Source organism: Triticum urartu, chromosome 3 (genome assembly GCF_003073215.2).
Source record: "Triticum urartu cultivar G1812 chromosome 3, Tu2.1, whole genome shotgun sequence".
Taxonomy (NCBI): domain Eukaryota; kingdom Viridiplantae; phylum Streptophyta; class Magnoliopsida; order Poales; family Poaceae; genus Triticum; species Triticum urartu.
In genome coordinates, this window is record NC_053024.1 from 690,889,157 (window position 1) to 690,905,418 (window position 16,262).

General features: G+C 45.5%; 1 protein-coding gene across 1 annotated transcript; it reads right to left on the minus strand.

The window, feature by feature from the left end:
• Nucleotides 1–13,427: 13,427 nt before the first annotated feature.
• Nucleotides 13,428–15,218, minus strand: LOC125547192. The gene is made up of 4 exons (XM_048711173.1): nt 14,549–15,218; nt 14,095–14,369; nt 13,521–13,599; nt 13,428–13,431 (listed from the first exon to the last, which is right to left on the minus strand). The coding sequence occupies exons 1-4, from the start codon at nt 15,211–15,213 to the stop codon at nt 13,428–13,430; spliced, it is 1,023 nt and encodes a 340-aa protein (XP_048567130.1). The 5' UTR covers nt 15,214–15,218.
• Nucleotides 15,219–16,262: the final 1,044 nt, after the last annotated feature.

Below are 16,262 nucleotides of genomic sequence, written 5' to 3' on the forward strand. Positions count from 1 at the left end.
CTTGCATATCTCTATGTCTCCCACCTGGACTAGATCCCGAATGGAATTGAAGCGTCTCTTGATGTGCTTGGTTCTCTTGTGAAATCTGGATTCCTTTGCCAAGGCAATTGCACCAGTGTTGTCACAAAAGATTTTCATTGGACCCGATGCACTAGGTATTACACCTAGATCGGATATGAACTCCTTCATCTAGACTCCTTCATTCGCTGCTTCCGAAGCAGCTATGTACTCCGCTTCACATGTAGATCCCGCTACGACGCTTTGTTTAGAACTGCACCAACTGACAGCTCCACCGTTTAATGTAAACACGTATCCGGTTTGCGATTTAGAATCGTCCGGATCATTGTCAAAGCTTGCATCAACATAACCGTTTACAATGAGCTCTTTGTCACCTCCATATACGAGAAACATATCCTTAGTCCTTTTCAGGTATTTCAGGATGTTCTTGACCGCTGTCCTGTGATCCACTCCTGGATTAGTTTGGTACCTCCCTGCTAAGCTTATAGCAAGGCACACATCAGGTCTGGTACACAGCATTGCATACATGATAGAGCCTATGGCTGAAGCATAGGGAACATCTTTCATTTTCTCTCTATCTTCTGAAGTGGTCGGGCATTGAGTCTGACTCAACTTCACACCTTGTAACACAGGCAAGAACCCTTTCTTTGCTTGATCCATTTTGAACCTTTTCAAAATTTTGTCAAGGTATGTGCTTTGTGAAAGTCCAATTAGACGTTTTGATCTATCTCTATAGATCTTTATGCCTAATATGTAAGCAGCTTCACCGAGGTCTTTCATTGAAAAACTCTTATTCAAGTATCCCTTTATGCTATCTAGAAATTCTATATCATTTCCAATCAGTAATATGTCATCCACATATAATATCAGAAATGCTACAGAGCTCCCACTCACTTTCTTGTAAATACAGACTTCTCCGAAAGTCTGTATAAAACCGAATGCTTTGATCACACTATCAAAGCGTTTATTCCAACTCCGAGAAGCTTGCACCGGTCCATAAATGGATTGCTGGAGCTTGCACACTTTGTTAGCTCCCTTTGGATCGACAAAACCTTCCGGTTGCATCATATACAACTCTTCTTCCAGAAATCCATTCAGGAATGCAGTTTTGACATCCATCTGCCAAATTTTATAATCATAAAATGCGGCAATTGCTAACATGATTCGGACAGACTTAAGCATCGCTACGGGTGAGAAAGTCTCATCGTAGTCAACCCCTTGAACTTGTCGAAAACCTTTTGCGACAAGTCGAGCTTTGTAGACAGTAACATTACCGTCAGTGTCAGTCTTCTTCTTGAAGATCCATTTATTCTCAATCGCTTGCCGATCATCGGGAAAGTCAACCAAAGTCCATACTTTGTTCTCATACATGGATCCCATCTCAGATTTCATGGCTTCAAGCCACTTTGCGGAATCTGGGCTCACCATCGCTTCTTCATAGTTCGTAGGTTCATCATGATCTAGTAGCATGACTTCCAGAACTGGATTACCGTACCACTCTGGCGCGGATCTCACTCTGGTTGATCTACGAGGTTCAGTAGTATCTTGTTCTGAAGTTTCATGATCATTATCATCAACTTCCTCACTTGTTGGTGTAGGTGTCGCAGAAATAGTTTGTTGTGATGTACTACTTTCCAATAAGGGAGCAGGTACAGTTACCTCGTCAAGTTCTACTTTCCTCCCACTCACTTCTTTCGAGAGAAACTCCTTCTCCAGAAAGTTTCCGAATTTAGCAACAAAAGTCTTGCCTTCGGATCTGTGATAGAAGGTGTATCCAATAGTTTCCTTTGGATATCCTATGAAGACACATTTCTCCGATTTGGGTTCGAGCTTATCAGGTTGAAGCTTTTTCACATAAGCATCGCAGCCCCAAACTTTCAGAAACGACAACTTTGGTTTCTTGCCAAACCACAGTTCATAAGGCGTCGTCTCAACGGATTTTGATGGTGCCCTATTTAACGTGAATGCGGCCGTCTCTAGAGCGTATCCCCAAAACGATAGCGGTAAATCAGTAAGAGACATCATAGATCGCACCATATCTAGTAAAGTACAATGACGACGTTCGGACACACCATTACGCTGTGGTGTTCCTGGTGGCGTGAGTTGCGAAACTATTCCACAATTTTTCAAATGTACACCAAACTCGTAACTCAAATATTCTCCTCCACGATCAGATCGTAGAAACTTTATTTTCTTGATACGATGATTTTCAACTTCACTCTGAAATTCTTTGAACTTTTCAAATGTTTTAGACTTATGTTTCATTAGGTAGATATACCCATATCTGCTTAAATCATCTGTGAAGGTGAGAAAATAACGATATCCGCCACGAGCCTCAACATTCATCGGACCACATACATCTGTATGTATGATTTCCAATAAATCTGTTGCTCTCTCCATAGTATCGGAGAACGGCGTTTTAGTCATGTTGCCCATGAGGCATGGTTCGCAAGTACCAAGTGATTCAATATCAAGTGGTTCCAAAAGTCCATCAGTATGGAGTTTCTTCATGCGCTTTACACCGATATGACCTAAACGGCAGTGCCACAAATAAGTTGCACTATCATTATCAACTCTGCATCTTTTGGCTTCTACATTATGAATATGTGTATCACTACTATCGAGATTCAATAAGAATAGACCACTCTTCAAGGGTGCATGACCATAAAAGATATTACTCATATAAATAGAACAACCATTATTCTCTGATTTAAATGAATAACCGTCTCGCATTAAACAAGATCCAGATATAATGTTCATGCTCAACGCTGGCACCAAATAACAATTATTTAGGTCTAATACTAATCCCGAAGGTAGATGTAGAGGTAGCGTGCCGACCGCGATCACATCGACTTTGGAACCGTTTCCCACGCGCATCGTCACCTCGTCCTTAGCCAATCTTCGCTTAATCCGTAGTCCCTGTTTCGAGTTGCAAATATTATCAACAGAACCAGTATCAAATACCCAGGTGCTACTGCGAGCATTAGTAAGGTACACATCAATAACATGTATATCACATATACCTTTGTTCACCTTGCCAACCTTCTTATCCGCCAAATACTTGGGGCAGTTCCACTTCCAGTGACCAGTCTGCTTGCAGTAGAAGCACTCAGTTTCAGGCTTAGGTCCAGACTTGGGTTTCTTCTCTTGAGCAGCAACTTGCTTGCCGTTTTTTTGAAGTTCCCCTTCTTCTTCCCTTTGCCCTTTTTCTTGAAACTAGTGGTTTTGTTAACCATCAACACTTGATGCTCCTTTTTGATTTCTACCTCCGCAGCTTTCAGCATCGCAAAGAGCTCGGGAATAGTCTTGTTCATCCCTTGCATATTATAGTTCATCACAAAGCTCTTGTAGCTTGGTGGCAGTGATTGGAGAATTCTGTCAATGACGCAATCATCTGGAAGATTAACTCCCAATTGAATCAAGTGATTATTATACCCAGACATTTTGAGTATATGCTCACTGACAGAACTGTTCTCCTCCATCTTGCAGCTATAGAACTTATTGGAGACTTCATATCTCTCAATCCGCGCATTTGCTTGAAATATTAACTTCAACTCCTGGAACATCTCATATGCTCCATGACGTTGAAAACGTCGTTGAAGTCCCGATTCTAAGCCGTAAAGCATGGCACACTGAACTATCGAGTAGTCATCAGCTTTGCTCTGCCAGACGTTCATAACATCTGGTGTTGCTCCAGCAGCAGGCCTGGCACCCAGCGGTGCTTCCAGGATGTAATACTTCTGTGCAGCAATGAGGATAATCCTCAAGTTACGGACCCAGTCCGTGTAATTGCTACCATCATCTTTCAACTTTGCTTTCTCAAGGAACGCATTAAAATTCAACGGAACAACAGCACGAGCCATCTATCTACAATCAAACATAAACAAGCAAGATACTATCAGGTACTAAGTTCATGATAAATTTAAGTTCAATTAATCAAATTACTTAAGAACTCCCACTTAGATAGACATCCCTCCAATCTTCTAAGTGATCACGTGATCCAAATCAACTAAACCATGTCCGATCATCACGTGAGATGGAGTAGTTTCATTGGTGAACATCACTATGTTGATCATATCTACTATATGATTCACGCTCGACCTTTCGGTCTCCGTGTTCCGAGGCCATATCTATATATGCTTGGCTCGTCAAGTATAACCTGAGTATTCCGCTTGTGCAACTATTTTGCACCCGTTGTATTTGAACGTAGAGCCTATCGCACCCGATCATCACGTGGTGTCTCAGCACGAAGAACTTTCGCAACGGTGCATACTCAGGGAGAACACTTCTTGATAATTTTGTGAGAGATCGTCTTATAATGCTACCGTCAATCAAAGCAAGATAAGATGCATAAAGGATAAACATCACATGCAATCATTATAAGTGATATGATATGGCCATCATCATCTTGTGCTTGTGATCTCCATCTCCGAAGCACCGTCGTGATCACCATCGTCAACGGCGCGACACCTTGATCTCCATCGTAGCATCGTTGTCGTCTCGCCAATCTTATGCTTCCACGACTATCGCTACCGCTTAGTGAGAAAGTAAAGCATTACATCGCGATTGCATTGCATACAATAAAGCGACAACCATATGGCTCCTGCCAGTTGCCGATAACTCGGTTACAAAACATGATCATCTCATACAATAAAATTTAGCCTCATGCCTTGACCATATCACATCACAACATGCCCTGCAAAAACAAGTTAGACGTCCTCTACTTTGTTGTTGCAAGTTTTACGTGGCTGCTACGGGCTTAAGCAAGAACCAATCTCACCTACGCATCAAAACCACAACGATAGTTTGTCAAATAGACTCCGTTTTAACCTTCGCAAGGACCGGGCGTAGCCACACTCGGTTCAACTAAAGTTGGAGAAATAGTCACCCGCAAGTCACCTTTGTGCAAAGCACGTCGGGGAAACCGGTCTCACGTAAGCGTACGCGTAATGTCGGTCCGGGCCGCTTCATCCAAAAATACCGCCGAACCAAAGTATGACATGTTGGTAGGCAGTATGACTTATATCGCCCACAACTCACTTGTGTTCTACTCATGCATATAACATCAAACCATAAAACCTAGGCTCTGATACCACTGTAGGGGAACGCAGTAATTTCAAAAAATTTCCTACGCACACGCAAGATCATGGTGATGCATAGCAACGAGAGGGGAGAGTGTTGTCTACGTACCCACACAGACCGACTGCGGAAGCGTTGACGCAACGTAGAGGAAGTAGTCATACGTCTTCTCGATTCGACCGATCCAAGCACCGTTACTCCGGCACCTCCGAGTTCTTAGCACACGTACAACTCGATGACGCTCCCCGGGCTCCGATCCAGCAAAGCTTCGGGAATGAGTTCCATCAGCACAACGGTGTGGTGACGATGATGATGTACTACCGACGCAGGGCTTCGCCTAAGCACTACAACGATATGATCGAGGTGGAATATGGTGGCAGGGGGCACCGCACACGGCTAAGGAACGATCTCAAAGATCAACTTGTGTGTCTAGAGGTGCCCCCTGCCCCCGTATATAAAGGAGCCAAGGGGGAGGGGGCGGCCGGCCAGGAGGAGGGCGCAGGAGGAGTCCTACTCCTACCGGGAGTAGGACTCCCCCCCCCAATCCTAGTTGGAAGAGGATTCCTTGAGGGGGGAAAGAGAGAGAGGGGGCCGGCCACCTCTCCTTGTCCTAATAGGACTAGGGGAGGGGGGAGACGCGCGGCCCACCTTGGGCTGCCCCTTTCTCCTTTCCACTAAAGCCCACTAAGGCCCATATAGTTCCCGGGGGGTTCCGGTAACCTCCCGGTACTCCGGTAAAATCCCGATTTCACCCGGAACACTTCCGATATCCAAACATAGGCTTCCAATATATCAATCTTTATGTCTCAACCATTTCGAGACTCCTCGTCATGTCCGTGATCACATCCGGGACTCCGAACTAATTTCGGTACATCAAAATGCATAAACTCATAATAACTGTCATCGTAACGTTAAGCGTGCGGACCCTATGGTTCGAGAACAATGTAGACATGACTGAGACACATCTCCGGTCAATAACCAATAGCGGGACCTGGATGCCCATATTGGCTCCTACATATTCTATGAAGATCTTTATCGGTCAGACCGCATAACAACATACGTTGTTCCCTTTGTCATCGGTATGTTACTTGCCCGAGATTCGATCGTCGGTATCCAATACCTAGTTCAATCTCGTTACCGGCAAGTCTCTTTACTCGTTCCGTAATACATCATCTTGCAACTAACTCATTAGTTGTAATGCTTGCAAGGCTTATGTGATGTGCATTACCGAGAGGGCCCAGAGATACCTCTCCGACAATCGGAGTGACAAATCCTATTCTCGAAATACGCCAACCCAATATCTACCATTGGAGACACATGTAGAGCTCCTTTATAATCACCCAGTTACGTTGTGACGTTTGGTAGCACACAAAGTGTTCCTCCGGTAAACGGGAGTTGCATAATCTCATAGTCATAGGAACATGTATAAGTCATGAAGAAAGCAATAGCGACATACTAAACGATCGGGTGCTAAACTAATGAAATGGTTCATGTCAATCAGATCATTCAACTAATGATGTGACCTCGTTAATCAAATAACAACACTTTGTTTATGGTTAGGAAACATAACCATCTTTGATTAACGAGCTAGTCAAGTAGAGGCATACTAGTGACACTAAGTTTGTCTATGTATTCACACATGTATTATGTTTCCTGTTAATACAATTCTAGCATGAATAATAAACATTTATCATGATATAAGGAAATAAATAATAACTTTATTATTGCCTCTAGGTCATATTTCCTTCAAATCCTCGGGCTATCCTCAGAGGCACTGAGTTGTTCTGGACCAAGCAACAGGCTCTCATCTATCTGGATGTGATCAAGAACAAGCAGAATACCTACGTGGATGTCAAGTGGATAGACATGCATCACCTGCGGAAAGACAAGTTTCGTGACTATTTTGGAGAGGCTCTGGACTTGGTGGAGCAGTTTGCTATTGAGCCGGTGATCTCCTTTCACCTTGACTATGACCCTGAGCTTATCTGTTAGTTCTTTGCCTCAGTGTACTTTCATCCCGGGGAGGAGCGGAGGATAACTTGGATGACCAATGGCCATCAGCTGTCTACTACATGGAAAGAGTTCATGGATCTGCTACACATTCCTGATGATGGGCTTCACACCCCCGTTGGCGTCCGCCCCCATGCCAACTCTGAGTCTGCCAACAAGAACCAGCTTTAGCCCTTCCTTGTTGAGAAGGTACTCCCCAATGGGAAGTCATCTTGGGTGTTGAACTCCTTTTTGGATATCATGCATCGCATCTTCCGCAACACTCTATTCCCACGCATTGGCGACAAGGACAAGATTCATGCGTATCTAGTGGACATGTTGCTCTTGTGTGCAGAGGCACGTACTTCTCAGACTTAGCCACTTGATGTCTCTCACATCATGTGGTGTGAGCTTTGGTTTGCGGTGTTCACTCGCAAAGTTCCTATCTATGGACCGTACCTGTTTCTGCTGCTCTCCACCACTTGGGAGAAGACGTATCCAGGTGATAAGTTCCTTGCTCCAGACTGGATTCGCCATGAGTCCATTAGCCTCCGCGTCAAACCCAACTGGGCCAACACCACTACTCGTGCTGAGGCATCTTCTGCTAGGAGGGCTGCTGGTGAGGGGGAGGCTGCTCCTGCTGAGACTGCTGCTGAGGACCGTGCTGCTAGGTCCACCACTTCTTCCTCTAAGCCATCATGGGCCAAGAAGCTGAAGGACAAGATGAAGACTCTTTTCTGCATGCAGGAGAAGGGATAGTACATGGCTCACGTGACTGACAAGGAGAGTCGCCGCCGTGACAAGAAGGTGATGAGGCTCTTTGGAGAGGATGTGTCTGGCGGGTCTGAGGACGTCATCACACCTGAGGCTGCCTGGATGTCTAAGCAGGGCTACAAGTGGACCAGTTCAGAGGATGACATCAAGAAGACTATCCCCGCCGCTGACTCTGATGAGGAGCACGAGGAGCAGTGGGACTATCCCCGCCGCTGAGTCTGACGAGGAGCACGAGGAGCAGTGGGACGACTTCTCTGCCTGAGCCACCCCGTGTGTGTAGGTGTCCTCTCTGCCTTTTTGGCGTCTCGATGCCAAAGGGGGAGAGAGTGTAGGGATTTGTGTTGTGTCGTGCTTGGTGTGTTTATTTGCTTTGTCGTTTGGACCTCGTTTGTCTTGTTTGCTTTAGTTCGGTTTGTGCTTGTGAGACCTTTCCTCCATATGGTGTAAGACATATGCACTCTATCCATCTTAGTTATCTTATGTTTGTACTATCTTGTCTAGTGATAAATTTGCCTTGTCTCTATAATATAGGGGGAGCTTGGTTCCTAGTATTCGTGCTCATCTAGGTGGCACACATTTAGGGAGAGCCCGTCTATATTATAGAGAGGAGGGGTTTGCTTTTACTCAATAGTATTTTTCCTTGTGCAAATCCGGTTTTGTCATCAATCCAGCAAAAAGGGGGAGATTGTAAGGACATTTTTATCCCTAAGTGTTTTGGTGATTGATGACAACGCATTTGCGGACTAATCGTGTGCCATGAGTTTTCCAGACTCTTCTCTGCTAGGCACAAGACGATTGGGTGCCCCTCGAAGACTGACGAAGACGGCGTCTTTTCTACGTTTCTTTTTGGTGGATTTGAGTCGTAGGAAAGCCGTACTATCAAGAGGGGGTCCACGTTGGAAAGGTTTGGGTGGAATCATCACGTACACGTCTCCTTTTATCCCCTCCTTCTTCCTTGGAGCTTCCTCCGTTTTTCCTGCCTCCTTTGACTGGCTGCTGTTGTGGTTGTGGTAGTACTGCTCCTGGATCAACGGTAGTACCGTGGGCATCCACGGTAGTACCGCGCGGTGGCGCGGTAGCACCGCTGGTGCTCACGGTAGTACCGCTCCCCTGGAGCCGCAATACCGCTGCCCACCAGGCTAGTGCCGCCCCTTTGCGGTAGTAGGAGCGGATGTAATTTTTTACATCCGCACCTGCCGCGGTAGTACCGCTTTCGCCATGCGGTAGTACCGCGCTATGCGGTCAGGCAGTAGTACCGCCCCTGGGCAGTACTACTGTGTCGAGTTTTTGCTACTTCCGTTTTTTTGCAGAAGTAGGCATGGAAGTTCCCCTTCCCCCTGGACCGGACTTTTGCCTTACGGTAGTACCGCATTGGGGGCGCGGTAGTACCGCGCGTGCGGAAGTACCGCCCCCAGCTTGCGTCTGTTTCCCTGGCTGGGGTCGCTACAGTACCGTGGGACAGTACGGTAGTACCGCACTGCCGTGCGGTAGTACCGCTTGGTTGCAAACAGTAGTACCGCGCGGCCTTGCGGTAGTACCGCTGGCCAGGCGCGGTAGTACCGCTGGCCGCGGGCTAGTTGGTGGGTAACGGTTGGATCTTTTCCGCACACTATATAAAGGGTCTCCTTCTTCCCCGTTGACTCACCTCTTCCACCATTAAAGCTCCATTATTGCTCCAAGCTCCATTTTCGCCCGATCTTACTCCCTAGCCAACCAAACTCGTTGATTTGCTCGGGAGTGGTTGAGAAGGCCCCGATCTACACTTCCACCAAGAGATATTTGATTCCCCCTACTAATCCCTTGCGGATCTTGTTACTCTTGGGTGTTTGAGCATACTAGACGGTTGAGGTCACCGCGAAGCCATAGTCCATTGTGGTGAAGCTTCGTAGTGTCGTTGGGAGCCACCAATTGAGTTGTGGAGATTGCCGCAACCTCGTTTGTAAAGGTTCGGTCGCCGCCTCCAAGGGCACCAATAGTGGAATCACGGCATCTCGCATTGTGGGAGGGCTTGAGGAGATTACGGTGGCCCTAGTGGCTTCTTGGGGAGCATTGTGCCTCCACACCGCTCCAACGGAGACGTAATTCCTCTCAAAGGGAAGGAACTTCGGCAGCACATCCTCGTCTTCACCATCTCCACTCTTGGTTATCTCGTGCCTTTACTTGTGTAGCTTATTTGTTTCATATATCTTGCTTGCTTGTGTTCCTATTCGTGTTGCATCATATAGGTTGCTCATCTAGTTGCATATCTAGACAACCTACTTTGATGCAAAGTTTAAATTGCTAAAGAAAAGCTAAAAATTGTTAGTTGCCTATTCACCCCCCCCCCCTCTAGTCAACCATATCGATCCTTTCACCTGTGAGTGCGGCCTTGGAAGGGGATGCCTTGGGATATAGCGGCATGCGAATGCCGCCGCCAACGTTACTTGGGATGTCATGTCACACAAAACCACCTTCTAGTCCTCTCAGGGTAAACCAAACGATTTTGATAATTTGAGATTCTGGCCCAATATATTTTGGACTTGAGAGTTGTAAATTAAATGAGGACATAAGTTTATGATCAAAATATGAGCTTCTCTCTCGCCGGTCGGGATCCTATCCCAGGAACATGAAGAATTGTGTTGATCTCTCAGGAAACAACATGAATGGGTTTGGGCCAGGCTTAGCCGATCTTTATTTTGCAAGTTCAAAAAACATAGAACAAATACATAGGTAATCCTCTTAAACCTTAAACCTTGATGGACTTAGTATTATCAGAAATCTTTGTCACTACTATATTGTACTTACCTTACTGAAGTATGGTTGGTGCCTTTGTGATTCTAACATCTAAGTTTAGTTCGCAAATAAGCCAATGATATGTTTTAATGGTTTCGCTTTCACTTTACAAAAATAAGCTACACCTATAATGGCATTTTGCAATAGTTCTTGAATGTTTTTCCCCTTATGTTTCGCCTTTAATTTGATGAGTAATGTGTATTTCTATTTATGCAGTAAACAACATGTCGTCGCCTTTGAATCGGGTCGATCGGAGAATATTTGCACCAGTTTTGGTAGTTCATGATGTCTAGACTTTCGAGAGCGAGAAAAGAAGGCAAGGTGGAAAAATATCTCTACAATATTACTTGAAGGGTTAAATAGTAGCGAAGGGCTGTCGCATGATTTCCGGTAGCAGTGTTTACGTACTAGCAGCAAGGGGAACTCCCAAGATATGGCTAAACCGCCGCAACAATGATATAAAAAGAAGCTACACCCACCGGTCTATGTTACTTTCACCTAATACTTACCGTTGCAGTACTACGAGGACGGTTTGAGCTGTCGAGATTGGGTTCAGTTCTAAACCACTGTTGTTTCATAGTATGATCCAATCCACTCATACGTATACCCTGAACAGGATATAGTAGCCGTAAAGTACAACACCTCACCCAGGAGTATTACAAAAATAGATGCAACATTACACTCATATCATGTTCTAAGACCGGCTGCAGCGTACACCAGTTCCCTGGATCACCAGCAAGCTAATTCAAACCCGTTTCGTGCCTACAGCAAGACATTGCAAAATGAACAAAGCCAACAGGGAACAACGAGGCACAAGCAGAGTGGATTACTAAGTAGCTAATACAAGGAAAATAAACAAAACAAAAGTCCAGATTGAAAACAGGAACAATTTTACTTATAAAGAAAGCTCACTGCCCGCAAAGTAGAAACACGATTTGTCAGCGCCTTTATAACATTTGTTGCAAGGTCAGTTGAGAATCTGGGACATTGGTGGTATAGCTGTAGAGAAGCAGGATGATCCTGAAAGGACGGCCGGCGACAAGGAAAGCTGTTGTCCCACTTCACGAAATCAAAGATCTCTAGTTTCTCTAGTCGGTGTCCAGTGCAGTCCCAGTCTCTTTTCTAAAAGAATACCACACTAACTCCTCACCAAAAAAAATCTAAAAAGAAATATCACTACAACTCCTGGAAGGAGACATATATAATTATGTCCAATTCTTGCTATAGTGGTGACCTACCTAACAAGATGCAATAGATGCATGAAGAAAACAGAACTATAAGTAAATCACTTTTATTGAGAAGTTGACTATTATGATGCAACATGGAAATATTTAATTTAACTAGTAGTGCTCCAAGGTCTTTTACAAGTCAAGTGCAAGTTGCAGTTCAGGAAGGAGGAAAATTTGCCTCTTTTCATTGCCAGCTGCAACAATGGGTTGGAACAGGAAACTCGCTAAAACTGACTATTAGGAAGGCCATTAGATTAAGTGGTAAAATCAATTCTTCAGTACAGGAGATAGGGATATGATCCAGTCCACTCATACACCGGCCCGGAAAGATTCAATCCACTCATATGATACTCTGGACAGGTTATTGCGACAGTACAGTAAACACCTGCCCGACAGAAATATGTTAACATCAGAATCTACACAGACAGCACAGCTGAAGTCATTAACCGAAATTGTGCTACAAACTGTGTTTCTGCAGTAGCGCAAAGCAAGAATTACAAAAATAGACGCAACATTACGCTTGCATCTTGTTCTAAGCCCCACTGCAGCATACATCAGTTCCATGGATCACAACGAAGAAAAATCCAAAACCCGTTTCTCACCTAGGACAAGACATTGCAAAATGAAAACAAAGCCAACATGGAAGAACAAGGCACAGTGTCAAAGATTCAATTGCAGATTCAAAATTCAGAAAGGGAAAAAGTGATCCAACACTTTCTAATGCACAAAAGAAGCAGCAGACTGCATTGCTAAGAGGCAGGCTATACAAGGGAAGAACAAGTTGATAGACAGACAAAAGGAAGAATGAAGCAGTGAAATTGATAAAGCATTAGGTTGATATTATTTCCCTAATTAAGACAACAAACAGTAGTTCCACTTCCACCACTGGTGATCTCACCTAGAGTTAACCTGTTTCTTGCTTGCTCGGAACAAGTCAAGGCATAGGAAGTTAACAAAACAAAGGACCAGAGTCAAAACAGGAACAGTTTTGCTAATGAAAAGCTCCCCAAAGTTAGAACAAGTTTTGTCGGTGCCTTATAACACTTGTTCCAATGTCAGATGAGAATCCAGGACATTTATGGTGTACCTGGAGATAAGCTGGATAATCGTGAAAGAACGACCGGCGACAAGGAAAACTGCTGTCCTGCTTCACGAAATCAATGGCTTTAGAGATCATCTCTGGTTTCTCTAGTACTTGTGGATGCGAGTGGACTAACTCATGTGTTCAGTGCAGTCCCAGTCTTCTCTAGACGAATACTACTACAACACCCCACCAAAAAAAAACCAAAAAGATATACCACTACAACTCCTGGAAGGAGATAAGTATAATTTATCCAATTACCGCAATAGTGGTGAGCTTACTCTCCATAAGAGAGACCTAACCAGATGCACCAGATGCATGAAGAAAACATAAATACTTTCGAAACGGGGCAGTAGCCCAATAGCTAGCGTCACAGTGTGAACCTGGCAACCAGAGTTCGACTCCTGTGTGGAGAGAATGTCTCGGATTCTCACAAAGGACGCGCATATGTCGTCTCTTTCCTATCCGTTCAACAAAAAATTCACCTACCTGACCATTTCGAAGAAAACATAATTATGACAGAACACTTCATTGAAAAGTTGACTATTATGATGCAATACGGAAGCATTTAAATTTACCAGTAGTGCTCCAAGGTCTTCCAGAAGTCAGGTGCGACCTGCAAATCAGGAAGGAGAATCTGCCTCTTTTTGTTGCCAACTACAACAAAGGGTCGAAACAGGAAACAACTAAATACTGACTATTAAGAAGGCCAGAGGATAAAGTGGTAAAATCAATTCTTCAGTTCGAGATAGGGATATGAGGAATATATAGATAGCAAAAAATTGAGTACTGAGAAGACCACTAGAAAATAGAGACATGCGGCAGATCAGTTGGAAAATACTTCAAAAGCAGATCCAAATGTCGTGGTAATTTTAACGTCAACATAAACAGTTATCACTTCATCCCAAAAGGGTATCGAAACAAGCATTTTATGCAACCACATAACAGTCACTTCTCATCATAACATCTTATACAACAACACAAAAGGAAGACATCAGCAGGCTCATACTTGATCCAATTCCTAGACATTGCAGCTCATCAGGATATTAAGAACCTCACCCAACATCCGTCAGACAAAAGGTGGAGCATCCACGGCATGGCCTTCTAGTGACGTGAAGAAATCATGCCGAACAAGAGTTTGTTTGAACCGACCTTCACCAACATATAAGTCTTGGAAGCTAGCAACCAGTTTTCCATTAGTGTCAACATAAAACAGCCAGTTCTGTGATTGACCAAACCTGACCAGCAAGAGCACGTCACCATCACCTGAAACAACGGTCACATGCCAATAGCTATTACCATTAAGGCCTTCAAACTTCGCGCAGATTTCTGCTATTGTCAAATCAACCCGGTACTTTAAGTCCCAAACCTCACTTTCATAGTTCTGCAGCACCCATATATCAACAATTTTCTTGGCCTTGTCACAGCTATAGATAGTTAGATACCAAGCATGTCATCCATCTCAAAGATACATGAGTAGTTGCTGGGAGGAGCAAGGGGATCACATATCTGCCGAAATGACTCAACTATTGTGTCGAATACAATTACTAGTTTGTTTTCAAGCTGATAAAATGCAGTCTCCACCGGGGTATAACACACTGGGTACCAATGCAAGCTATCACGGACCCGCACAGGCGCATGGAAGATCGCCGACTGCAATTTGGTCTTGGAGCACCCAATGTACCTTGGTGCCTCATCGGATCCCAGCTTCAAGACATAGCAACCAGTTCGGTCACTAGACGAGTCCATGAAGCTCGTCCCTTGCAGTAACAGCCGGTACTCGCCGGTAGGGCGGTATGCGTACATCCCCAAGATGTTGAAGTCCTTCAGTGTACGCGTGAGGGAGGCATGCTGACGAGTGACTGAGTTGCAGACGGTGAGGAGGGCGCGAGAGCCGATGCCCGGGCGAGGGCCAGCAACTTCATGCTTGGAGAGAATGAGGAGGCCATCGCAGGAGGCCTCGAGCTTGAAGGGCTGGGAGAGAGCAAGCCGAGCGACGGTGTGGAGCTGGGAGGCGGTGGCGGCCCGGTGGTCGAAGGTGAGGATGTTACGGTCACCGTCGCTGGAGAGGATGGGGAGGGCGCGCTGGCGGGCGTGGTGGGCGAGGAGGAATCGGCGGTTGGTGGTGGCGCAGCGCCAGTCGCGGCGGACGGCGCGGCTGCGGAGGATGGATTTGGGGTCGAGGCGGACGAGGATCTCCCATACCACGATCTCATCTGGGAGGCCAGGGAGGAGGGTCTTCGCTGCTGCTGCCGCCGCGGCCTCCGCCATGGTCGCTGCTGCTGCCGCGGCCTCCTCCGCCATGATCGCCGGCTGGGTGGACTTGTGCTAGGTGTGGGTGTGGTGGCGGCGGAGGGGAGGGGAGGTAGGCGTGTGTTTCGGGGCAGAATGGGTTTGACTTGAGAGAAGACAACATATTTTTATGAGGAAACAAATGGAAATGGAGATGAGGTATGGGCTCTGAAATGCTCTGGGCCCAGAAGCACATCACCCGTATCCTTTTGTTCTAAAAAATCCCCAAAAAAAGTCCTTTAATTTACACATATTCTCATTTCTCAAACGAATGAAAAAACCATCTTAGAGCTTACCATCTTAAGTTTGTTTGCATACGCAACAATGATATGTTTCGCTTATAATAATATAGCATCAATGAGATTAACAACCATGGGAGTGAGGAGAACGTAGGGAAGCTGAAAGGGGCGAGGCTATCTTGCGCGCCGGCCAACGGTCGATTTCCGATAGGAGCTCCTTTCCTTCTTTGGCATTTATTCCTTTTCTAATCTGAACCACAAATTGTATCGCGATCGTCCACCTTTCCTTCGTAGCATCTCTCTCCATGCTGGGCCTGGCGGTTGAATTCTAAGGGGGGGGGGGGAGGGGCATGTTTATATTAGTGAGGAAATGAACCGCAGGGCCCGATATTCTCTCTCTAATATAACCGTGGGGCGAGGCTATCTCGCGCGAGCCAACGGTCGATTTCCGACAGGAGCACCTTTTCTTCTTTGTCATTTATTCATTTTCTAATCTAGACAAAAAATAACGGGCCCTGTGGTTGAATTCGGGGGGGGGGGCATGTTTATATTAGTGAGGAAATGAACCGCAGGGCCCGATATTCTCTCTCTAATATAACCGTGGGGCGAGGCTATCTCGCGCGAGCCAACGGTCGATTTCCGACAGGAGCACCTTTTCTTCTTTGTCATTTATTCATTTTCTAATCTAGACAAAAAATAACGGGCCCTGTGGTTGAATTCGGGGGGGGGGGCATGTTTATATTAGAAAGAGAATATCGAACCCCACAGTTGAATTGGGGGGGGGGGGGT

Excerpts from the sequence above, each read along its gene's own strand:
- LOC125547192 (XM_048711173.1), bottom strand. The coding sequence starts at position 15,213 with ATGGCGGAGGCCGCGGCGGCAGCAGCAGCGAAGACCCTCCTCCCTGGC. Across the intron at positions 14,370-14,548 it reads GTCCGTGATAGCTTGCATTG|CTGTGACAAGGCCAAGAAAA; the intron begins GTACCCAGTGTG and ends AACTATCTATAG. Across the intron at positions 13,600-14,094 it reads AGACTTATATGTTGGTGAAG|TTGGCAACAAAAAGAGGCAG; the intron begins GTCGGTTCAAAC and ends CCTTTGTTGTAG.